Source organism: Syngnathus leptorhynchus, chromosome 4, assembly GCF_054491065.1.
Source record: "Syngnathus leptorhynchus isolate UIUO chromosome 4, UIUO_Slep, whole genome shotgun sequence".
Classification (NCBI taxonomy): domain Eukaryota; kingdom Metazoa; phylum Chordata; class Actinopteri; order Syngnathiformes; family Syngnathidae; genus Syngnathus; species Syngnathus leptorhynchus.
The window spans coordinates 15,433,272-15,457,675 of NC_141198.1; the positions used below are offsets into that span (position 1 = coordinate 15,433,272).

At 43.3% G+C, this 24,404-nt stretch overlaps 2 protein-coding genes across 2 annotated transcripts; both read right to left on the bottom strand.

Annotated features, from left to right (window-relative positions):
• Positions 1-1,668: 1,668 nt before the first annotated feature.
• Positions 1,669-10,787, bottom strand: ddr2l (discoidin domain receptor family, member 2, like). Its single transcript, XM_085909203.1, has 18 exons — positions 10,515-10,787; positions 9,360-9,443; positions 9,135-9,237; positions 8,986-9,061; positions 8,704-8,853; positions 8,294-8,438; positions 8,118-8,223; positions 7,356-7,545; positions 6,627-6,873; positions 6,480-6,545; positions 6,258-6,400; positions 5,924-6,020; positions 5,688-5,804; positions 4,619-5,018; positions 4,297-4,494; positions 3,900-4,134; positions 3,585-3,734; positions 1,669-3,457 (listed from the first exon to the last, which is right to left on the bottom strand). Exons 2-18 carry the CDS (start codon positions 9,418-9,420, stop codon positions 3,323-3,325), a joined length of 2,619 nt encoding a protein of 872 aa, XP_085765329.1. The 5' UTR covers positions 9,421-9,443; positions 10,515-10,787; the 3' UTR covers positions 1,669-3,322.
• A 5,868-nt stretch (positions 10,788-16,655) lies between these two features.
• ier3 (immediate early response 3) lies at positions 16,656-17,567 on the bottom strand. The gene has a single exon (XM_085909363.1). The coding sequence runs from the start codon at positions 17,431-17,433 to the stop codon at positions 16,966-16,968; it is 468 nt and encodes a 155-aa protein (XP_085765489.1). The 5' UTR covers positions 17,434-17,567; the 3' UTR covers positions 16,656-16,965.
• Positions 17,568-24,404: the final 6,837 nt, after the last annotated feature.

A 24,404-nucleotide genomic window follows, 5' to 3' on the forward strand; every position in this document is an offset into this window, starting at 1 on the left:
ACCTAGCAACTTTATTAAGCCAAAACAACCCAACAGTGAGTCCCAAAAATATATCCCAGGCTAGCTGAGATATTTTTTCTTTGCCACCAGCTACAAGCTACTGGGCGGACAGGCGGCACACTCATCCACGACTTCACCACCTTGCTTGGAATTTGAAGTATTGACAGCAAGATGTTCTGTAACCCGTGACATCCTGAAAAAAATGCATTTCCTGGGTACGGGCATAGTTAGGTAGCTAGCTAAATGCTTGCTGCAACCTAACGGTAGAAAGGCACAATAAAGGATTAATAATGACACACAACTATTTTTTGACTTCCAGAAAATACAAGCGACCATCATGAACGATAAAACAGAACTAGGAACATCTATTTTCAACTTTCCCAACACCAAAAGAGTTGAAGATGCACTTCAGGGACAATATTAATAATTATTTCTCGAGTAACAACAGGGACCTCCTAACGGACGCTGCTTGGGCCTTGAATATGACATCTTGCGCAACATGCCACGTGGCGCCACCGATTCTAGCCGAAGCTTGAAGGAACCGAAGGAAGAGCAACGGCAGCAGCAGGAATAAAATCGAGGGGAGAAAATAAAGGAATGGATCAGGTTCGTTTTCCAAATTCCTACATAGTGTGCATCTGGTGCTCCTCGTGAGTGACTCCATGATGAAGACATTTTGTTTGCGTCTATCTACAAGGAGAGATGATTGACAGGCCGGCCAGAAGAAGAAAAATGGAACTCGTTGAAGCTGCCTGGTGAAAGTTGATCCTCAGGTAAGTCGGCAAGTAACTTTCTTTTCTTGGGCTCCTTTTTTATTGGGGAGGCCCTTCACTTCTATGACCGCCTTCCCCCCCCCACACCCACCCATGCCCCCTGCTGGAAGTGCAGGATGCTTTAAAAGTAAAGATGAAATTGAAGCACTTTCCTCCACCCACCCACTGGCATGCTGTAAAACACACACGTGCATCCACGCACACACATACATAATGTATACATGTGTATAGTCTCCAGTTTTTTGATAATGAGAATTTAGGAATATTGATAAAGGAGTATTGTATTACATTTTAGTGTGTTATGTGTGGGTGTGAATTATGTGAGGGCCTTAAACTGAAAAATTTGCTTTCTTTTAAACACAGATTAGCAAAAGGTTGTGGAACGCTTGTCCCTTGATAAACGACATTTTTCCGTATACATAAAACAATCCAGTAAAAGACAGTTGTGATTGTGAAAAAAAAAAAAAAAAAATCCTGATGGCATTTAACAGTCTACAGTTCATAGGGTTCATTCGTGAGTTAGCGTTAGCCGCTAGCAGCGTACGCTCTTAAAGTTGTAAAGTTTAATAAGCATCTGGTGAACATAAAAGGCTCGGTAGCTTGTCCAATAGGAAGCAGGTGTTCAGGGCCGTAATGAGGGGGCCCGGCGGGTGAGAGGGCCTACCCCCCCCCGTGTGTCGGGCACGTAAAGGCATGCTAACATCAGACAATAGCTGCGGCGGCTGCGTCAATTTGCTACGTGTAGGAAAACTTCTTATGAGCCATCACAGCCGATTAAAAACATGTTTAAGAGCAGGGTGTGACCAGGGAACGGCCAGTGAGCCAATGACAGAACGGGTTACCCTGACTCGGCATCGACAATTTCATGTCAACAAAAATACAGCCATGTAGGAAATGAGGGGAAACTGCCACTGAGTGGGCCACTTATTTATTCAAGAAGTAAACAAAGAGGGGAGATTACAAAGCTTGTGGTGATATATTAAAAGTGTCTATGTACAAAAAAACAAATTGTGGCCCACATAACATGAAGCTGGAAATAATCTAAATAAGGAAAACAACTGATTGTTAGACAGTCACTCATTTCTCATGTTTTGCATCACTTTTCGTTGCATTCTTCTTCTTGACATTTAGCATGAAGCTTAGAATGTAGCCTAGTTCTCGTGAATCCCCAAATTGGTTAAAAAAACACAAACAAGTAACAATAGGATAAAGGTGTAACAAAGCAAATTATCAAAAAAAAATGCTAATTTATTTTCACGTCAATATGATGGTGAAGTTTTACGTTAAATAAATGTTTGAACATTTTTACTGCACAACGCCGGAAAGATATCCACTTAGCAAGCGAGCTAGCAGCTGATACTACTCGGAACATTTTTTTTTTTTTTTTTTGCAAACAAACTCCAGTAGTCGACTCTTTGAGCTTAAAGTGGATGTTCACTATCAAATAACTTTCTTTTTGAAAACTGTGGACATGCGTGTTATAACATCATCGATCTAGTTCTTTAAAGCTGGCAATTTGTTATTTACAAAACGTCAAACTTTGACGTGTTGAATTAGCCAATACTAACAAGTGAGCTGTGATGCTACTTACTAGCTTGAGCTAATGGTCACAAGAACCTGATAGACTCACATTGAATATGTAGTGGTGAAGGAACTAGCCAATAGGGTGAGATAGCGAGTGTGGTAGGAATAGCGTCTCGATGAATTGGTTGTTGCTAACCAGCTAACTGTGAAGCCTGAGCAAGTGTGTGAGCAAGGAAACTAAGCCAAAGAAGAAGAATGGGTGAGTGAAATGTTGAACAAGTCGCTGCTAACATACTAGCAATAATGCTAGCCACTATGGTGAAATTGGGAGAAAATTATCTCTGTTACCAAGTTAGCTGTGAAGCTAACCACTAGTCTGCACTAAAAAAATGGAGTCAGACTAACAACGGGTTAGTGTCACACTTGATTTGCTGTTGCGAATAAGCCAAACCTGCGCTAGGAAATGGAACTAAAAAATAACAAAAGGTTAGCATCATGTTGCATTTGTCAGCTAATGAATGAGCTAATGTAATATTTGCTGCACTCAACAAACCACATTTTCGTGTTCTTAGCTCATAAATGATCAGAATTGACACAAATACACACAAATAAATGTGGTCACGTGTTCCACATTCGAGATGGCACGAACGTATAAAGTGGAAAGTGTTGCTACAACACGTGTGTTACACAAAGACAACAACAGTCATGAAATGAAACTTAAAACTTTGACCCTCCTCTGAGCTCCAGTGTGTTTAGAACACAAACAGAAAGTACTAATAACGGACAGCACACACACGCTCACACACACACAGTGCTTTCTTGATGAGAAGGACCACAGGGATGAGAGGATGGTTTTTGAGGGCCAAAAAGCCACAAAAATAAGGTACCAAATAAAATATAAAATGATTTGAAAAGTTTGGTTGAAAAGAAGTTGGAAAAAGTTTGAAATGTTTCTCCCCAGATTTTTTGTTTCCATTCATCTCCTCTTGCCTTGTGGGGAGGTCCTCCGAGTCGGGAGTCCCAGGTCACTGGTTGACGTGGGGCCTCAGGGCTTGGTAGAGCCCCTCAAAGGAGGGTCTGTCCGAGATGTCTCGCCTCCAGCAACACATCATCAGCTCAAAGAGGGAGGGGGGGCAGAGCGGAGGAGCGTACAGGAACACCTATCGAGAGGAGGTTTAGGTCAGGGGTCGGTTTAGTCAATGGCGTCTACGATAAGCAGCCGTTCTGGCCAGTCTGTGAGATGTTTTAGCATTGTCGATCCACGGTGCGGGCTGCGATTGCTCTGACCTGTCTGCCCTGGTTCCTGAAGAACTCTCCAGTGTTGGCTATGACCTGTTGGTCCGTCAGCAGGCTGTAAGGTTGCTCTTTGCACAGGGTGAAGATCTCCCACAAGGTTACCCCGAACGCCCACACGTCGCTGGAAGTCGTGAACTTGCCCTGTGGAGAGGTTAACGAGAGGGTCACAGAGGTCAGAGGGCCAAGACTCACCGTCGGTCGTTCGATTATTTTGCGGTCTGTTGCTTTTGGTTCAATAATATAACTGCTGAGTAGATTTTCGAATTACGAAATGAATGGTTGAGAAAGGACTGATGAGGCGCTCACCAGCAGGATGCTCTCCCAGGCCATCCAGCGAATGGGCAGCACGGCCCGGCCTTGGATGCGGTAGTAGTCGCTGCTGTAGAGGTTCCGGCTCATCCCGAAGTCGGCGATCTTGATAGTGAGGCGACGGTCCAGCAGGCAGTTTCTGGTGGCCAGGTCGCGGTGCACGAAGTTCAACGAGGCCAAGTATCTCATGCCCGAAGAGATCTGCACGGACATGTGCAGTAGGTCCGCCAGGCTGCCGGGGACAACGCGGAGCGAAAGGTGACACGAGGCTGGGTAAAACGTTTTTGTGCTCGAGGACCACATTGAATTATAATTGACTTGTATTTTCTTCCAGAATACAAATCAACCAAATATTTCATGAGATTGTTTGATTTTCTATGATAAAAAGGCTCACCTGACGGAGGGTATGTTATTGGCGTGCGTGAGCGTGCTCTCCATCTCACGTTGCGACAGGAACATATTAAGGTCTCCGTTTTCCATGTACTCCGTCACCATACACAGCGGGTCGGACGTCACGCACACGCACAGCAGTCGGATGATGTTGGCGTCGTTCAGCCGCGACATGATCTTGATCTCTTTCAGAAAGTCGTTCCTGCGTGCATTGGGCCGAAAACTCATCATTTACCGATTCCGCTGTCTGCGGCACGCTCGAATAATTGACGCTAAATTTGAAACCGAACTGTATTTCGAACTGCCAAGTGTTCATGTGATCGTACCTGGCCTGGCTCGTGGCGTCTGCCCTGAGCTGCTTAACTGCCACCAATGTGGCGCGCCCATTTTGGTCCCGCCCAGCCGCACCCCCTTCATCATCATCCTCCTCCTCCTCCTCGCCAAGAAAGCCGACCAGTCCCTGGGCCTCGCACAGGTGCACTTCACCGAACTGTCCCTCGCCGAGCTTTTCGCGGAAGATCAGCTGTTGCCGCGGGAACTCGGAGGCGGAGATGTCCTTGCGGGTCAGTGAGTCGACGGTGAGGGCGGGCACGGCGTACATGTTGCTGCCCGTCACGCCCTGCAGACGCACGATGTCCGTCTCGGCGTAGTGCGGCGCGTTGCTATGGAAACACTGGTGCGGCGTGCACTGTGTCACGTCGGGCTCGGCATAGCCGCCGCCGCACGCTGCCGCCGGAAAACACGGATCATGGCGTTATTATTGGAATTAAGATGCTAAAACCGGTGCTTCTTTCTCAACTGTGTCACCTTTGGGTGCAGCAGGCTGAGGTCATGTGACAGGAAGTCAGCGTTAGGAGACTGGAGAAGAAAAAGCGGGAAAAGAAGAGGAAGAAGAAGGCAGCTGTGTTTGGAATCACTCACGACTCTGTAATTGCTATACAGCGCTTTATGATGACTGTAACATTTATGCTCATTTTCATGAATCCATCAAGATAGTAAGGCATTTGAAAATGATGGCTTCATTGAACATATTGACGTTTGAGTAAATTAGTCTTTTAGTTCATATTTTAGTCTTATTGTAACCTTCAACTGACAATGCTTTGCCTTCTAAATTATTTCTAAAGTCTACACACCCCCTATTGAAGCACCAGGCTTTTGAGATATAAAAACGTGAGATAAATTACTTCAACATCTTTTTCAAATTTGATTGCAAACTATGGCACTCAACCGAAGGAAAACTTTTAGCTTTTTTTGAACTGACCATTGTTCTTTTCCACAGCCCGTACATTAAGCGCACTACAAAATGGCCTACGCACAACCAAAGGTCATATCTAGTGGATGCGGAGTGATTCCCAACACAGGCAAAGAAGTCAAGTGAAGCAGCATGTGGCTAACCTGAGGCTTCTGCGCTCTGCGAGAGTTCAGGCAGTTTGTTCCGGAGTGCCTCAGGGTTCTGGTACTGAGGATCCAATAGGAAGACTCGCTCATAGTGGGGGTCCGACTGGACCAGGCCTAGAGGTCATTATTGTAAATAAAACATCATATTCCATATACTAAATCACATCTTGGGGGTTGGACAATGGGCGGGGTTTACACAACATACAGTTGATCCCGTCCGCCCAGTGGCTTACCAGCGCGGGGGGGCACAGGTGGGGTTTGCAGGACGATGGTGTCGCTGCAGGACGACAGCCGTACCGTCATCTCCTCCCCCAAGATCCTGCGGGGAGCCTGCAGGGAGGAAACCTCCATACATGAATCGATCACGCCTTGAGCCGGTAAGCGTGTCCGCCATATTGAATGTGTTAGATCTGCCCTGTGTGCTAAGGCAAGTCAATGAACTGAATTTTTTCATACAAAAACACAAAAGTGCACAAAGACAGCCATCAATAAATTATGAAACATTTGAAAATGTAAATATTGAATGTTTCTAAAACACTGCCACTTTTTTTTTCCCATCCTACTTACCTTCTCCAGAACTTTACACACGTACTGACACCACAGGATGAGGAAGATGATGATGACCAGCAGAAGGATGATGCTCACCAGGCAGCCAATCAGGATGGGCGCGTTACTGTTGTCGGGCGCTACACTGGCAGACGGGTCGGCGGCTAGCCGAGACACGACAAACAAGATGATGAAGAGGATAACGGCGGGAATTTGAAGTAGGAAAGCGTTGAAAGGTCATACCCGATATGGACGGGACCGTGGTGGAATCGCTGACGGACGGCGGAGTCACCAACATCGATGCATCTTCTGATGGCGAATGGAGAAATACCACAATGCGTGTGTTTGTGTGTTAGCTTCGTAATATACGTGAGTGTGTGTCTGTGTTACCCGACTGGAAGGAAACCTCGCTGAACATCATCCAGGTGTCTGCAAAGGCAAAGCGACAACGCAGCACGGTGGCAGCGCGGCGCTCCAGCGGCACGGTCACGTATCGAGCGCTTGGGTTGCGGTCATCCAGAACCGTGTGGAATACCACAGGCTCGGCCTCCCACGTGGACAAGGGCCGGGGCTTAAACCAGCACGACACTGATGAGAAGATCTTCACACCACGGGAAAACATGTTGTTACTGTGGACCTGGCAGGAAGCAAAGGAAGGATTGTCAAAGAAAGAGCGTGATCAAGACATACACAGGAAGTATACAAAGAAATAACTTTTTTTTTTCAAAATAAGAGTGAATATTTTGAATGTTTTTCAAAAATAAGAGTGTCCGCTAAGCAAAGAAAGTAGGAAAGTTTTCCAAATAAAAACCATATAACACATAAAGTTGACAAATTTGTATAGGTTTTCAATGTTTTCAAGTGAGACAGCGCATACATGAAGACACTGTGGTTAATGAGGTTTTTCAAAATAAGAGCGATGGGACACAACGGAAGTAAACAAGAAGGAAAAATAGTTGTTGTTTTTTTTTATTGTGAACCTACACAAAACAATCGTAAGAAACGTTTTCAGTACATCAAGTGACGTTAAGGCACATCGGGAAGAGGATAATCATTGTAAATAAGTCAAGATAAAATAAGTCAAGCAAGGGAAGTAAGTATTTCGAAATAAGAGCATACCTTCATTGAGGTGAAGTTCCTCTGCCGATCAAAGACAAACTCCATCTCCACGCTCTGGTCTGCTCCCATGGAGACGTTCCTCCAGCCCAGATAGTCGTACCCTGACCACGCTGGGTACTGACGGGTCAACAGAAAGTCGTCCAGCCCAATCACGCCGTCCGTCAGCTGGCCCAGACCGCCGGACAACCTCCTGATGGCATGAGAGTGATCGGTCACAGACAGCATGTGACATGACCGACCGCCAAACTTTAATTGGTCAAAATGAAGCGTAATGAGCAGGAATTTTATTCACGTGTTAGGTTAAAGCGTGTTTCAATTTTAGCACGACGTATTTTAGCATTTTTAAATCAAGCATGTTAGTACGGTAGCATGACATCATATTGACATGTAGCATTATAGACTGAAAGTAAGTAATGGACACCCATCTTAAAAAAAAAAAAAAAAAAAAAAAAGGCAATTAATTGCTCATGGAAATCCCAACATCTTCTTATTTGTTTCTGGTGCACCTTATAATCAGTTGCGGCATATAGTCCAGAAATACCATAGTTTGAAATTGAATTTGAAATTAATCAAACTTTAGGCAGTATTGGAAGTGAAACAAACTTTTTTTAATTAAAGGCCCTTTTGTGTTTTTTCCTGGCATTATGGTCAAGAGGTTAACAAGATGCTAGCACAAAGCATGCTAACATATTTGCATATTCCATGAGTGTTAATATCCAAGCACATGAAGCAGGGCTACGCATTAGTAGCGGGTCAACCCACCTCTTCTGGTGGGCGCCGTCGTAGGTGGAGTCGTTGAGGACGGCGTTGGGAAGGCCTGGCTGCGTCATCTGCTGCCCTTCGGGGGCGCTGTACGAAATCAGACCGTCTGGTGACAACAAACGCAAAAAGGTCAACCACTATCAAGTGCAAAGACGTTCCACGTGGGCCTGGCCTACCATCCCAGGGGCAGCCATACAGCTCCGCCCGCATGCAGACGGTGGATAGCTCAGTGAGAGGAATCAAGCGCACCCAGCGCGTCACCACCGGAGGGTGAAGGTCATTGATGACGGGCGCGTATGCGTTCTTGTTGCCTTCCATTACCTGTACGCACAACAAACACTCGCTGCGTCAGGCTCCGCCTTCAACTAGGGCTGATAGGAAGTGCTAATCTCACTTCCTGTGGTGATCATGTGCCTTGAGCACAGGCGGTGAGATTGTTTCTTTTTCCTTCCTCACATTTATCACACCGGGCACACACGTCCGGTTAGGATTTTGGACGTAAACCCACACGCACGTATACACAAATATGCTCGCACGCGTGCCCACACAAACACAAACACGCGCGCATGTACACACGCATGCCCACCGTGTCTCCTAAGCGGTTTTTCCATGACTTCCAAATGACTCCGTCCCTGCTGTAGTTTAGGCTGTACGCTCGGGCAAACTCGATGCCGTTGCGGGCGTAGCGTCCCTGAGTAGCCACCACCGTCAGAAAGGTCAGACGACGCAAGTCCACCTGAAAACGTGGAAGACGTAAAGCATGAAACATATTCCCGGATTAGCCATCTCCGCCTCATCATTCTTGTTTCCCCGCATTCTTAAACGCAACACTTGACACTGACTCTGAGAAAGAAAACAGGAGTCCAACCTGCAGGAACTGAGAATCGGAAGCTTCCAGTTGGCCTTCAGGACACCAGGCACCGTCGCCGTCCTCGCGGTTCAACCTGAAATAAACAATCGACTTTGAACTAGACATTTATTCATCATCTTTGCAATCCTTCAGACAATAATGCTGACCTGCCGTACTGCGGTCCTGTGGTCTCGTGCCATTGGCTGGAAGCTGTGATGTCATCATCCTTGATCCGCCCATCCTCCATGCCCAGGGCATAGCGACAGTGTGCTGCATGCACGCACACGCACAATCCCACTCTTTTTTTTTTTTGCTCTTTCTTCCCCCCCTCCTCCCGTCTCCCCCCCTCGCTTTATCCTTCCACTCTTCCTTTTCTTTTTGTGTGTACCTACCTGGGTCGACTTGTGCGACGGCTGCTGCGGCGTGAAGGATGAGCAGCAGGAAGAAGTGCATGATGGGCCACACACACTACATCTCTGGAAACATGAAAACACACAAATAAGCTTATTAAGGACACATGCAGGATGGAACATGTTGCATTTCATACTTGAGGAACTTTGCATGACATGTACAGACGAGCGTGTTGTGTTACGTTTAGTTTTTGTTGGCACGAGAGTTTTGAAGCACACGCGAGATACACAAACAGTGTTTGGGAAGTAACAATGTACAAATACTTTACTGCACTCCAGTAGATTTTTCCAGGTATGTTTATTTAAATGAACTCATTAAATGTCAGTTGTCTTCAAAGCAGAGTTCCCGCCACACTATGAAACATTTTATTTAAGCATTTTAGCAATCGTCTTTCACCTCGAGGCGTTTTTTTAACTCCTGAACATCTGAAAAAATATCATACTGCGTACTATCTTTGTTAAACAGTCTACTCCTTTGAACCTCCGCTGATGACAAGAAGACTAGAAGATTTAATGGATTTTATGGAGAGATAAAGGCAAGCAAGCTTGAGATCTTGCCTGAGAGATGGATTTGTTGGCAGAAAAACAGAGTCAGCAGCGATACAAAGGATTGTGAACCGGGGAGCATTAATCATGATCAGCCAAAGGATTCCAAGAAATAGAAGAAAAACTCATTTTGAAATTGTTCTTTTTTTTTTTTGTCGTATACTCTGAGATTGAAAACCATCCGCATGACAATGAAATATGCAATGCAATGCAATGACAGCAAAATAGATAGATAGACAGACAGACAGATAGATGTGGAGACCCAGAGCAAAACAAAGTTATTATAGTGCTACATAGCTCTGACTTCATGTTGATGACGTCATGTTATCTTACAAAAATCGAAATCGTGTGGATTCTAAGTTAGCTGGTAACTAGAAGAAGTTTGTCCTTAAATCACAGCGTCCGTGCTCATGCACGTAATTCGATCACACGCGCGCGGGCGCGCGCCCGGGCGTGTACGTTCATAACTTTCGATAATTGTCATTAATGGACACCAAGGAGCGCACTCGTAGGTGACATTAAGCAGGCCCACCTTTGTATTTGACGTCATCACTTTTGTTGTTGTGTGTGATTTTTTTTTTTTTTTCTTACCTGTCCACGCTTGCCTCGCGCTGCTCGATGTGCGCGTACCCACCACGGGCGCTTGCGTGCGCGTCGACGTTAGCGTACGTGGTGGCTCCCTGAACAAAGTTGGGCAAACTTTAAGAAAAGTTCTTGCGTTCAAGTTTCAGGATTGTTCGCTGAAGTTCACTTTATGAGTGTCATGGAGGACAGACGGCTCGAGGAGAGAAGAAAAAAAACAGTTACGTCACTTCCGTTTTCCGAGGATGAGGCGCAAGAAGGTGCTGAGGGGGTGGGAAGACCGCGCCGATGTCACACTCATAACCCTAAACGTCCAATCGGATACAAATCGCAACAATTTCGATAAATGTTTATATACTTTTTCATTTTTAAATTCAAATGACGATTTATTCAGTGCTTAGTCAATATTTTACTTCCATGTTTTTTTTCCAGGAAGAAAAACTTTTCATATAAAATTTGCGTTTTGACACAAGATGGTAGCAGAGTGTAACATTCAGGCACTCAAGGGGTTTGCGTCTTGTCTTCTGAACGTTTTACACGTCCACATTCTGTAGTCCTTGTTTCATATGGAGATATGACTACAGAGTAAAAAGTTTCAGACTTGCAACAACAATAAAAAAAAAAAAGCAACCATGCAAGACCAACATGAAAGGTGACTTGGGAGCTTGTTGTCAGTTGTATTTATCTCGTGCCATCTTTAGTTAATTTTTAAAGCCTTTTTTTTTCTTTTAGTAATCTGTTAAACTAGATACGTTCCATTCTTTTCTAATTTTTTCTTAGGTTCCTTGCGACTGACAAAAATTCACAAACTAGTGACGATTTATTTCATTGTTCATATATATATATTTTGATAGCTTTTATTTTTTAAAGCTGCTATCCTGCTTCAACGACAGCCAACTTTACACTCTAATTGGCTCACTGCCACATTACTCAACAGGTCAAACCTTACCTTTTAAAGCCCCACACATCCAACGTCACAATACTACAGTATAGAATGTGAGGACGACCCCAAGTGGACAAAAATAATAACGGCAAGGAAAAACTCACAAAACTCCTCGATGATAGGAAGAGCTGTAAATGTTATCTGTCCTCGAAATAGTTGCTAGCCACAGCAGTAATAGAAAGTGTCTAAATGAGAATGGGAAAGGTTAATAAGAATGTGGGGAAATATATATACATATAAATTACATAATAAACATACAATGAAGAGGATCGTGATCTGTCGGGTGGAGCTCTGAAACGTAGCTCTCATGCAAGTCATGTGACTGTTTATTTTTGTCTCTTGGGCCTCATCCTGTGTCACACCAAACGAGGGGCAAAGTGCATTCATTTTGTCATGCTAGCACATGTTTTTAACCGCATGAATGTTGTTTGTGAGGAAGATGAGGAAGAGGATGGTGTGATAGTGCCCAAGCAACACACAAAAACGTACGCACACACCACACACACACACAGAGTTAAGTCATGTCGCGAGCAAAATTTGAGCCCACTAAGCGCTCCTTGTATGGCATCAGGCAAACACCCTTTTACCGTGTCCTGTTTCCTGCCAGGTGGCAAGAGGAACTTACTTTCTTTCAACATACTTTTCATCATCAAAAGAATGAGAAGAAAAGAAAAAAAAAGGAGGATTCCTGTGTGCTTGCTCGCCAGGGTGCGTCCAGGGTGTGTTTCATTTATGCACCTTAACAGTGTGACTAAATGTTGAGCAACAACGCACACATGCATACACTTGCACATATCTTTAGATTCATAGGCTTTGTTTTCATCACTTTCTTTATCACTTATTATCATTTTCATCATCTCGTAATCATCAACATGAGCATTAGCATCATCATCAACATCATCATTCTTTATCTTCATTTATATCATCACTACCTACCATCATCAACTATTCAGATCAAATTTATTTGTACCGCCATTAATTACAAAAAAAAAAAAAAAATCTGAAGGGAAGAAACCCCAAGAACGGACCACAGATGGAGGGATCCCCCTTCAAGGATGACCAGACCAAAAATGGATGCAGAGCTAAAGTTGATAACATAGTAGTACGGTGCTCAGGGAAAAAAAAAAGGGCCCATAATTTACATTTTAACAGTTAAGTTGATCCAAAAATAGAGGTAGCGACTCAACATGGTTACCGTGATCATCAAGGGCCTGGTGAATTATTTTTGTCATCATTGTAACTCCTAATAATGGTACAGATGTATTCTGAAAAGGTTAGCATGTCATAGTACTGATGTTAGCCAAGCAGGCTAGCTATTATTGTTTTGCTCAATTACTCATAGACAAAATAACCCAACCAAACATTTTGTGAATACCTGTGAGAAAATATCTCATGATGTAGGAGGATGGAGTCTATCTCTTTTGAAGTGGCATTCTTGTGTCGTAATGGTCTTTGTCACGTCTGGAGCACCTCAATGACGACATCAGCATATCTGTTCATAAGTCATGTAGGAAACAAGACGGCAATATGTGTTGGGCTGGTCACCATTGTGGTGTCAACTCCGTGTGTGAGACAGCGAGACATTCCCAGGGGACTTCCTGGCATACTCCACATTCCTTACATGCTCTTCAAAGCTTCGGAATGACAAATATGCATGTTGGAATAATACATACAAGGCGCGACACTACCGATACTTACAAGTATTAGCTCATTTAGAAAGTATCTTGTGTTAGCTTGTTACTGTAATGATTGCAAGATTGATTCATTGAAGTAGGAATGTGTCTTTGTGTCCTGTTTACCAAATAACGTCTTGTGGGTTCGCATACGCTAACGTGCTAGCATGTTCAGTCCAGAACAATGTCTTCTCCCGTAACACTTCAGCAAACATAATTTGTTAAATCATGCTGATAATTATAAAGATGGGTGTTTTTTTGTGTGTTTGTTTTCTTGCATGGTAGCAGTTATACAAAAAAAGAAGGATTTTGGGTGATGTTTTCTTGTGTGATAGCATTTGTTAACATGTTAGCATGTTCGTACAAGCAGCGTTACATGTCGTCGAACTGCTGACATTTAACGCGAAATCAATTATACAAACAATAATTAAATGCATTAATTAAAGCTGTAATGCGTTTGCACCCTTTTTTTCCACACATGGCGTCATGTAATGTTTTTTTGCACGTCAGCATCCACTAACCGACTTCCTCCAGCTGTGACATTTACGAGAACACAATTAGGTCAAACATTTTCAAACAGGTCAGGTAACTGTAATCTGTGATCTCACCGATTTTAGTTTCCATGACCAATTTGGAATCTTTATCTAGAATTGTCTTTTCTTTTGGTCGACCCACCAAACTAGTTTTTTTTTTGTTCTTTCTGGTTTTAGTTGTTTGATGTATTTTCCCTGTTGGTGGTGGTACCTGGTAAATTTGTAAAAATATCACGGTGAGGCCTCCAGCAACTTGTGATGCAGTCAGGGAATCATCGACTCCTTCGCTTCCCACGTCTCCTCTTTTGCACTCGACCTTTCCTCACCCTCATGACAGGAATGACTCACGCCCCTGGAATGATGATGAGGAAGAAGTGAGACTTGGCAAGGAAGCAATTTTAAGTGAAGATATTTTTACATAAACCTGCTAGTTTCTCATGTAAATGCAACATTTTTCAATTAATAGTCTACATTTGTTCACAAATCTACAGTTGACGACAAAAAGGTTTTGCATATTGTTTAATTGTGGGTGAGCCACAAAAATATATATATTGCTTTTCAAATGAAGATGGTTTTCTTAAACTTATGTTAAGTGATATTTTTCATTCAATCACAAAAAGAATACACATAAGAGAAATTATTACGACCGTGCCTTGAGTGAGTTTTTTTTTTTTTTTTACATATAAGCCATCGTTCAGATGATTTATTATATATATTTTTTTTGAACAAAAAACTTGAAATACCAGCCTTGTGCGGTGGCAATGAACACAATAAGCAACAGTTTGCCAGAAAGTAAACAGTTCTTCAAAAAAAAAAAAAGACACCTCTAGCTGTTTACTGCCAGTCCAGGTTCAAGTTTACCGTCAAACCAAACAAAGTAACAAATTACTCGGCGTGTATTTCAAACACCCATATAACTTGGCCCTTATAAAGTATGTTTGATGCTAACTAACAAAACAAAACACCATAGACAAGCTAATAAAGAGCTTTGACTTCACAAAATCCTATTTTTTCTTAAACTTACACATTGCGCATGTAAACATCAATCCAATACTTTATTTGTTTATAAAAAGTCAACAAAAGGCTAGAAAGATGTCAATTATCTCGGAGATGCAAATTGTCCAGGAAAATGTTGCATTAGGCCACACTCCAAATGTTTTGCTCTTTGCTCACATGAAAATAGTCAAAATATTTGAACACCAAAGCATGACAAAACTACAAAAGGCAATTTGATTTTTTTTTTAGGGGGGGGTCCTTCTTTCCCACCCACTCCATCAGCAGCGCATGACTCATCACATCACCTCCCCCCCAGGCCATCCTGAAATCGGTCGCTGTGTGATGAATCCATCTTTTGTTTAACGTCGCTCTCCTAAACGACCACACAAACACTCACAGCGTGCGTGTGCGAGCACTATCACACGAGTGTTGATAACAACCACACAAACACACGCAATGTAGTTGGCGTGATGTCATATGTTTATGTTTGCTGCTTTGGTGTGGTTTGTAACACAGCCCACAACCCAGACAAACGTATTTGGGCAAAGGTTAATGCATTTGGCTGTAAATGTGAAATATTTCTGCATCAAATGACAATAACCCATCGCAAAAAAGTCTCAGTTCTGTCCTGAAATGAATCGTCCCAAAATACCCTATTGGCCCGAATATAAGACGACCCCCTCTGTTTCGAGACTCAAGTTTGAAAAAAAAGTCTTTGTCTAGACCCCGAATGTAAGACAACCCCCCCTTTTTCAGTTTTATTTCAATGAAATTTTTTTTATTTTATATACGGGCCAAAACGGTAATGACATCTTTTTCCAATAAAGAGATGCATCGTAAAAGTTATCAAGAGCAAACAACGGAGATCCCAGACTGTCAAGTAAGAATGGGAAAATATCCTCAACTCTCAAAAGATGATGTAACAATACACACATGTATCAAACCCAAAATAAATGTTTCCCAAAAACAATCACGTTGTTCAGTTTGAACACAAACACTTTTCTGTGACGCGATGTCAAAGCGTCCATCCGTCGGTACACAATCACGCAAAACAAAGCGTTGATGCACACACCGGAACAAGCAAAGGTCACATGTTCTTCCCAGGAACCGGCACAAGCCACATGCTCAGCAAATATAAACATGCACGCCTTCTTTTGTTCATGCCTGGCGTTCATACTGGTGGCAAGAACCTAAAAACAAGAGGCTGATGGCTAGCAAACAAAACGTTGCTGCCAATATATTTGGAAGGTGCATATTGCGACAAATGTTGGATGATATTCAATTTCTCTTAGCAGCTAATCATCATCCATCATTCGTACCACTTCCAGTCTCAGTCGCACAAACCAACTCGGATTGTCATCGTGATCGCCGTAGCAAATGTGGTGACAATATATCAAAGTGTGGGCATCTCGTGACCATCTTGAAATGAAACTGCCATGGCCTGAGACACTCGAGGCACTCGAAAGGTGATATCATTATGCGACATCATCCCCGTTCAAACGAGCCAGACACTTCATTTAAGGCAGGCCGTTACATCACACACATGTATTGTATTTGGAAGTACTACGCTATATTATGTGCAGTGTGTATTTTGAACTTCAAAGTCTGTTTGAATGTGTTTACATTGGTGAGTCAGCTGAATGTCAATTGAAATGAGTGTTGCTATATTAAATCTAGTGTTCAAATATCGAAATGATTCATGCGCATGTTTTAACACGTTGCTCACAAAAGGAAACATAAGATTAGAAATGTTTTTTTTTTTCATACAGACTAATATTACATGCAGATAGCAGGGTAATTTTGCCACTCATTTGCTGGAGTAGGTCACAAAATGTGAAATTTTACCATAAAGAGCTGCTGCATTAAAATGAATATTTCTTTCAGACTAGTCAATAATTTTCTTTCCACGCAAAAAGTCTATAACAACCCATAAAATCTATTTAAAGCTTATTCTGATCGTGTTTTCCGGATGGTTGTAAACAGTGAAAAAGCCTTACACGTTAAATTGAAACAGGTTTTTTTATTCCAAGTGTTGTCAATAAATAGCAAATAACATGAATAATAAATAAATAAGACAGAACAACAGTCAGTTATGAAGTGCAGTCAATGACAATTTCAAGTTTTTGTTAAAAGTTCACAGTTTTTGTTCTTTTCCTGGACTTAAAGTCTCCTTCAGGCCTCACACCGGCATTCATCGGGCCGGCGCACGGAGCAGCTTCCGGAGCGCAGCTGAGCGGGCTTGTCCGCTTCCCCTCCGCTCGCTCGGTCTCTTCACGCTGGGCTTGCTTTCGCGTCGAACCACCGCGAGACTCGGTTTAGTTCTCACCACCCAGGCGGTGGTAGACGAGCAGGGCCACCATGTAACTGTTGCCCGCTGGCCCGGCAGCGGTGGAGTCATCGGCCGGGGCTTGCGCCTCGCAGACGCTGGAGGGAGCGGCGGCTGGAACAGCGTCGCTACCGGCTGGGAAAGCTTGGTAGTCGTCCGGGCCACGCGCGCCGCCGGTCGGCGTGTCAGCGCAGGGCTCCTCGGTGTAGATCTGCCACAGGACCACCAGGACAAGAAGAAGCAGCCAGCGTTTGGCCGCGCTCTTCTCCGGAGGCGGCAGGTGCATCCGGACCTTGGCAGGGTACATGACCCGAGTGCAGCGCTTCTTGGGCCGGGCGGGCATCGGAGAGATCGCGGCCGTCGGGATGTGCTCAAACGTGAACACCTCCGGCTGTGTGTTGCGCCGGGCCAAACTTTCGCGTCTGTAGAGAAGCATCGTGGAGCTCGTCGAGTACATTTTGTCGCTTTTGATTTCTCTTTCTTTTCTCTTGAAGTTTTTACCCTCTCTTGGGTTGGTTGTATTGGAGAACGAGAAGCTCGAAAGTGGGCTTTATACTGGAGAACAAGAGTGACGTCATGACAGGACTGTCCCGCGACACGCAGGCCACGCCCCCCTTGGCCTGCACATTCTTACTCAACTGATCGCAAGTAAAAATAACACATTTCTTCATTTTTGGAAAAATTCTTGTTCAGGTTAATGGTTATTTTGTTGTCTGTACATACAGACAGAATACAGTATTTATATCTTCTCATTGGATTTGCTCAAACGTTGGTTAAATAGGTTTTATATTCACCTTAAAATACATTGTGTGTATTATTCCCTTTTTATATTAAATACATGTAAAATATTTGGTAAATATTAGTGAATTTAGCCATTTTTGAAATGTTTATTGTTTCATTTATTTACTTAATAAGGGTTTTCTCCATATTGATGTTGGTTATTTGAGCATTTATTATTTTTTTAGAATAGAAGAAAAAATAGAGTGTCTTTATTGTCATTGTACAACAGGTATACAACGAAATTGGGAGTTAGGGTTTTCAGGATGGAATATTTGATTGAAATATTTATCAATAAATAGATCAAACCGGTTTGGCTCGACAGGTGAAATATTCAAGTTTTCTGCTGCAGTGGTCTTTTCCAGCACGTTACGACGGTCCCAATCTTTCGGCGTGAACGTGATTTTCCTTGATTTCTTTGCCATCTACCGATAATACTGTTTGCTGAAAAGTAGGTGTTTTTTTTTTTTTTAAACTTCGATAAGAATGAGTTACAGGCGCTCACTGTAGATTTCCAGTTGAATTCTCAAAAGCGTTGGCTAGGAACTTTCTTTTTCTCCACAATAGTGCCGCCGAAGTTTTGAAAGGATATCTGACGATCATGACCAGACATGCCAGGAATGCAGCGACATCTCCTCATGCCTAAATCATTAGTAAATTTCACTTCTGGTATCGCCGTGCGACATTTTTTTGTCATCACACCGCACTCATCCATACGACAATTAGTTGTACGACATTAGCTCATTGTGAAACATTGTAATACGGCCCCTGTAGGCATGTCGACGAGCCCATTTAATTCTGTGTAACATAGTAACAAGCCCATTGAAAAATGAAACAATCCTAACCATGTACCAGAAATTCGTTGACGTCGGTGTTAACAGCAAGTTGAACTTCTAACTTGTTGAGGGTCATAACACAAGCTGGGATTTTTGACGCTGGTGATTTTCCGGCCTGAGCAACATATCCTTTCTTTTGAACGGAGCAACGTTTCACCAGAGGAACTTTGATGATGACATAAGTGGGTGTGTAATACTGACAAACACACACACACAGACAAACACACACAGGCTGCGATGGTCACGCTTTGGCACCGCAACGGGAAGTGGGCCAAGATCTCCACCAGGAGCTGAGTTTCCTGTGTGTCATGATCACACGGCAAGGTCGGTGCGTGTATGTACGGGAAAAAAAAACCCCATTGAGTTCAAAAGTGTCACGCGTGTGTTTTTGAGTAAGATACTGTAGAGTTAAAATGAGTTAATCGCAATCCCAAGGGGGGGGGGGGGGTGTAATTAGATTATTTTTTAAATCGTTCATCCCTAACAGGAAGGTTCCGTTTTGCCACAGAAAGTCTTCTTAACATTCAAATGCCTGTTGAACACAATCTGACATTGATGCTATGGAAATGCCTTTTGCCTCAAAAATGCTCCAAAACCATATTCGAAAGAAAAAAATACATCATTGTGTGCTTTAAAGGTTGTAATAGTCCAATCAAATGATAGCTTTGTGCTAGCTAGGGTTGAAATTGTGTGTTTACAAGAAAAACAATTAAGATGTCAAGCATGTTTTGCGTTCAGAGGGAGTCGTGTTGTCCACAGTACATCTGTGTGATGGGGTTTTTTTCCGCTCTGACTGGAAGCGTCGCAGGTCGGGAAAAAAAATGTTATTTTAGTGTTTTACCGCATTTGCGTCCCTCGCATGACACACAACCCGGCTTGTTCCATTCATTATGTAACCCTCTTGACCTCATCCAAGGTTGCAAATTGACTAAGTCATTAAAAAAATTAAAAAGCTGACTGTGAGTTTTTGTTTCACCGCATGGTTGCAACGTTTATTTGGGTCAGTAGCTGTGCGGTAACCCGTTCAAAGGCTCTTTTGATTGGCAAGAGGCTTGGCCGGTTGCCATGGGAACGGCCTACGTGCCGAAACGGGCGGCATCCAGGTGAAAAGACGCCAGGCCGGGTCACGCGCTGCTCGGGCCCAGGTCACGGGATGGTCGTGTGATTTGCCGTGGAGGCGGGGCCAAACAGAACTACTTCCTGTTTGTGAGAAAATCCTCTTCCCCTCTGCATGGTTGATGGGGTTTCCATGGTAAAAAAAAAAAAATGGTAAAGAGAGTGCGCTTTATCTACTCCATATTTCGTGCTAAGCGTTTTCGCAATCATATTCCCTTTTTTGAAAACATGCTGAAGTGTATGTACCAAAACAGTAACGCATGCGTCCAGCCTATGGAAAGCTTTTACTTTTTTGTTGAAAATAATTTACTTTACATCATGCACTGGCCAACAGACTTTTTCCAGCCCAACAATCAAGTTTGCAAACTCCGTCGATGTCAGAGGCCAAAAGCAAAGTAAAGACAAACTGCCTAGATGGCCTTTCGTGACCTATTGCATCCCAGTTTCATTTACTGATCATTAGCTAGCTAAACATTCCCATCCACGTGTCTACATTGATATACGATAACTGATATCAAAAGCTTTGTAATTGTTGCCAAGAATCCCATCTTGCTCAGTGTGGCGTGTTGGAGTCAATGAAAGAGTTAAATACGAGCTCATTGGTGCTTCAGTAGTTCTTTTGTTTCTTCTTTGCCTTATTCTAATTGGTCCAGTGGGAGAGAGGCCAGTCAGAGTCCCCCACCACTTAAACATCATCTCTCGCCCCCCCCTCTCGAGTCCGCCCCCACTTCCGTGGACAGAACTGATGCTACACTTACGCTCTCAGACAATAACTCACCAAGCACACATCATCTGTGAGGTCACATCCTTTCCTGGAAACTCAGCTGGACTCGCTCCGACCTGCGGAAAGCCCGCGCGGCACCTGATTGGCTGTCACCACGGCCAATCATTCCCGTAGTTTCCAGTGCCTAAGCAGCAGACTGTAAATCATCAGGAATTTATTTCTCGGCATGCAAGGTTTTTCAAAAATCCCTAGTGCTTATTTTGTCTGGCAGGCAGTCCAATGTTCTGGATTTGATTATAGACCCAGCATCAAAAGTTCTAAGTTTGAATCTGGACTTGGGGATCCTTTCTGTGTGGAATTCTGCTTGTTATGGAACGGGTAAGTTGAAAGAAAACGGAGAAGTTAAGAAAACCCCGTTTGCGAACATTGATTGACATCTCATGGAAGCTGCACGAATTGGCACTGGGACAGAAATAAATAAAACATGAAAATAATGATGTGGGCGTGCGACTTGACAGACGATGAGCAGACTATGAATAGCCTACATTCCACCACACTGAGTAATTATAGCAGTTAGAGCACAGGTGTCAAACTCAAGGCCCGGGGGCCAGATATGGCCCACTGCATCATTTTCTGTGGCTCGCAAAGACAAATTGTGCATTCAATTTATGTCATACTAAAATTGAAAATTCTCTTCACTTTAAAAAAAAATCATCTTTTTAAAATATTTGAAAGGTTTCCACTAGTTTGATTTGTATTGTAGCTTATACTGTATATAATATGAGGCGTTCATTTATTTGGGTTGACAGTCATAATGGCCCTTCGAGGGAAACTGTGACTACGATGCGGCCCGCGACAAAAATGAGTTTGACACCCCTGATACGAGCATTTTCCTCTACATTTGTGTAAAAAAAACAACTATTGTAAAATATAAAACAGAAAAGACAATGTAAAGTTATATGATTTTCCGAGAGCGATATTACTACATTTACTGTACGATTCGTGCGCTTAATGTTGGCCTAGCAAGTGACGTCCGGAACTCCAGTCAGGCTGTATATTCAGTCTGTATTTGCGTGTTTGTGAAGAAAAGCCTATTAGAGCAGCTAGTTCAGCGACCTTCTTTGGTGCTATTCAGAGGCTCTTCAAATAGAAGCGAAATTTCATTCAACATGACTTTAAATGGAAGTTGTTCAGTCTTTACATAGAAACATTCCAGTTATAAGAGGGTGTGCACAATTATGCAACCATATAATCTCATGTCTTAAGTCTTGCTTCTTTGTTAATAAACCTGGATAGCTTCTACAGAAATACAAAACAGGTTCAGGCAGTCAAGGACTCCTCTCAGAGTATCAAAGATGCAACTTTGGTACCGCGGTTATGTCATTGGGTGATACGAGGAAGTCACTTTTTAATTAACAGGGATGACTTCATTTCTTTTTCAATCTGGCTAAATTTGGTCACATCAATACATTGAAGGTCATGATTAATGCAAGTTCAAAAATAATTTGGTGACCTGAATTAACACCACCTCAAAATAAAAGGAACTTGCTCTTATACTTGGACCAATAATGGAACCCTGGCTCCACCTGGATTGTTTTGAAAATTCAGCTCCTAAAGCCATTTTGATTTTGTAGCACTCATTTGGAAGGGATGCCTATTATGAGACAAGTGACCTCCAGAAAATTTGAAAACCCACCCAAAAATGTCACATTGTAAAAAAAAAAGTCTGCCATTTTGGTTGAAATAAAGCCAAATACTATAATTTATTGCAAAGGCGTGTACAAACAGAATCATGATATATTTACATATGTTACATGACAGAAATGTTTTGGAACAAGTGAAATGTTGGAACTTGTGTTTCCTTCGACGGGGGTCAGCTGACCAGACGGTCCACCGTTGGCTCCGAAGTGCCGGCCACTCCTCGGACCCCCCGTGGCCGCTCTGGGGTCAAATTGTTCTCGAGCGTTGTGGGCTGGTCCCCTCCACCGCTTTCAGTGCTCATTGCATCTTCAGTGAATCAACAAAGATGGCGTCAGACACCGAAGGCTAAAGCTAGCAGTTAGCATTGCTAAACCTATTTATGGGAGTAGAGCATTTTCTAGGGATGAGATCCTTTCCCTTGGATAATGTCAAGAATCCTCAGTGGACTTCTCTCAGAACTGGAACCTTACTTTGGGACCAAAACCAAAATTTGGGACTAAAACCTAAAAACTTTCTCTCAAGAGTTGAACCTTCTCTCAGAAAGATGACCTTCCCTTTGGACTACAACCTTCTGTCAAGACTAGAACCTTCTCTTTGGACTACAACTGTAGACGACAAGGGACCAGAACTTTCCCTTTCAACAAGACTCGAAGCTTGTCTCACCTGGACTCGAGTCTTCACTGAAAATCTGCATGAATAGCAGCGCTGCGAGGAGGCGGAGCCAGCGTAAGGCCCGGTCTGGGTCCTCCCTCGGGGTCCACCGCCTGCAGCGAGACGGCGGGTACAAGACTCGGCATCGGCGGCGCGGTGTTGGAAGTCCAACAAGCACGGGTAGTACCGTGCAGGAGGAACAGGAAGTCATGTCGATCTTCTGCTTCTTCCTTGTCACCTTCACGCCGGCTGCTTAAATATGCGCCGTGTGGGTGTGGTCTGCTTGCTGTAGGCCACTGGCTCCATTTTTGTTGTTGTGGTTTGAAGTTATTTTTAGACGCACGCAAGCTCTGCAACACCTTAATTACTTGCCTCCTTCCCTCATCTCCTCTTGTTCTTGTTTCCTTTCCTTGAATTCCTTCGTTTGACCCTTCTCGTCATCTCCTGGTCTTTCCTTTTCCTCGATTCCTATTTGCTTGACTCAATTCCTCATCCACGCTTTCTTTCCTTGACTCCTACTTTGCACTTGTTTCTGTCACTTGACTCCTTTTATTTCCTTTTCATCATGTCTATCATTGATTCCTTTGCTGGATTCTTTTTTTTTCTCTCTCTTCAATTCCTCAACTCTTTTCCTCCCTTCCTCCGCAACATGTTCCTCAATGATGTTGCTCCTTGTGGTCTCTTCATTTCTTTCCATCCTTTATCGACAGAGTCTCCCTTATGCCATTGATTGCTTTCCTTGACCACTTTGTTTCCTTTACTTCAATCCTGGTCTCATGTCATTCGATTGCACGTTTGTTCCATTCTAAAACGTTGAAAACGTCGCCACCCTGGCGTTCCAACCACAAGGATTTCCCGGACGACGCACACTGTGATTTAAATGTCTCACAGACACATATCGTGCAGACACAAATACCTTAACAACCATTTCATTCATTGTACACTTTGAAAATGCTAACACCCTGGTCTCACACAAATAGACAGAGGCAGCTAGCCTGAGGCCCCATTTTTGCGATGGGCGTAGCTAAGCGGTCAGAACACTTCAAAGTGACACACTCATCCGCACACACTTGCACTCAAGAGCTTCTCTGATGCAAGCACATGCCCACGCAGATAGACTCGCACATATTCAAGTATATTCATACGCTGTAAAAGAAAAGCCATTTTCAGTAATGGAGTGAATCCATCTCCCCCAGACACTTGTTTAGAGGGGTGTTTAAGAAACAAGTTTTTTTTTTTTTTTTTTGCTGCAAATGTGGTTCATTTTACACCCAGACAATATCAGGGGTTTCAAAAACATCATTAGCCAAGTGTGACCAGCAGGATGAAGGTTCTTGGCCTGTAGCCTGCTGCTCAGAATTGTCCAGAGGAAAGGTAAAGGTTGGATAAAGGGAAAAAAAAAAAAAATCATACACAAGTTCTCAATGGTAACAGTTTGCTATGGGTGTGCATGTGCCTGCACAAAACACACCATCTCCATGGCAACCATTTATCACTCACCTGTTAACCTCCTGTGAACTACATCAAGGTGAGGTATGACTGAGTTAACTTCAACACGCCTATTATATCCCCCCCCCCCGCCATAGGAAAAATACTAAACCAGAAAAATAAAATTAGTGCTAC

Coding starts and splice junctions, on each gene's coding strand:
- ddr2l (XM_085909203.1), bottom strand. CDS start 9,420: ATGCACTTCTTCCTGCTGCTCATCCTTCACGCCGCAGCAGCCGTCGCA. Junction 9,062..9,134: donor ACAGGACCGCAGTACGGCAG/GTCAGCATTATT, acceptor TGTTTATTTCAG/GTTGAACCGCGAGGACGGCG. Junction 3,458..3,584: donor TCAGGAACCAGGGCAGACAG/GTCAGAGCAATC, acceptor TCCTCTCGATAG/GTGTTCCTGTACGCTCCTCC.
- ier3 (XM_085909363.1), bottom strand. CDS start 17,433: ATGTACTCGACGAGCTCCACGATGCTTCTCTACAGACGCGAAAGTTTG.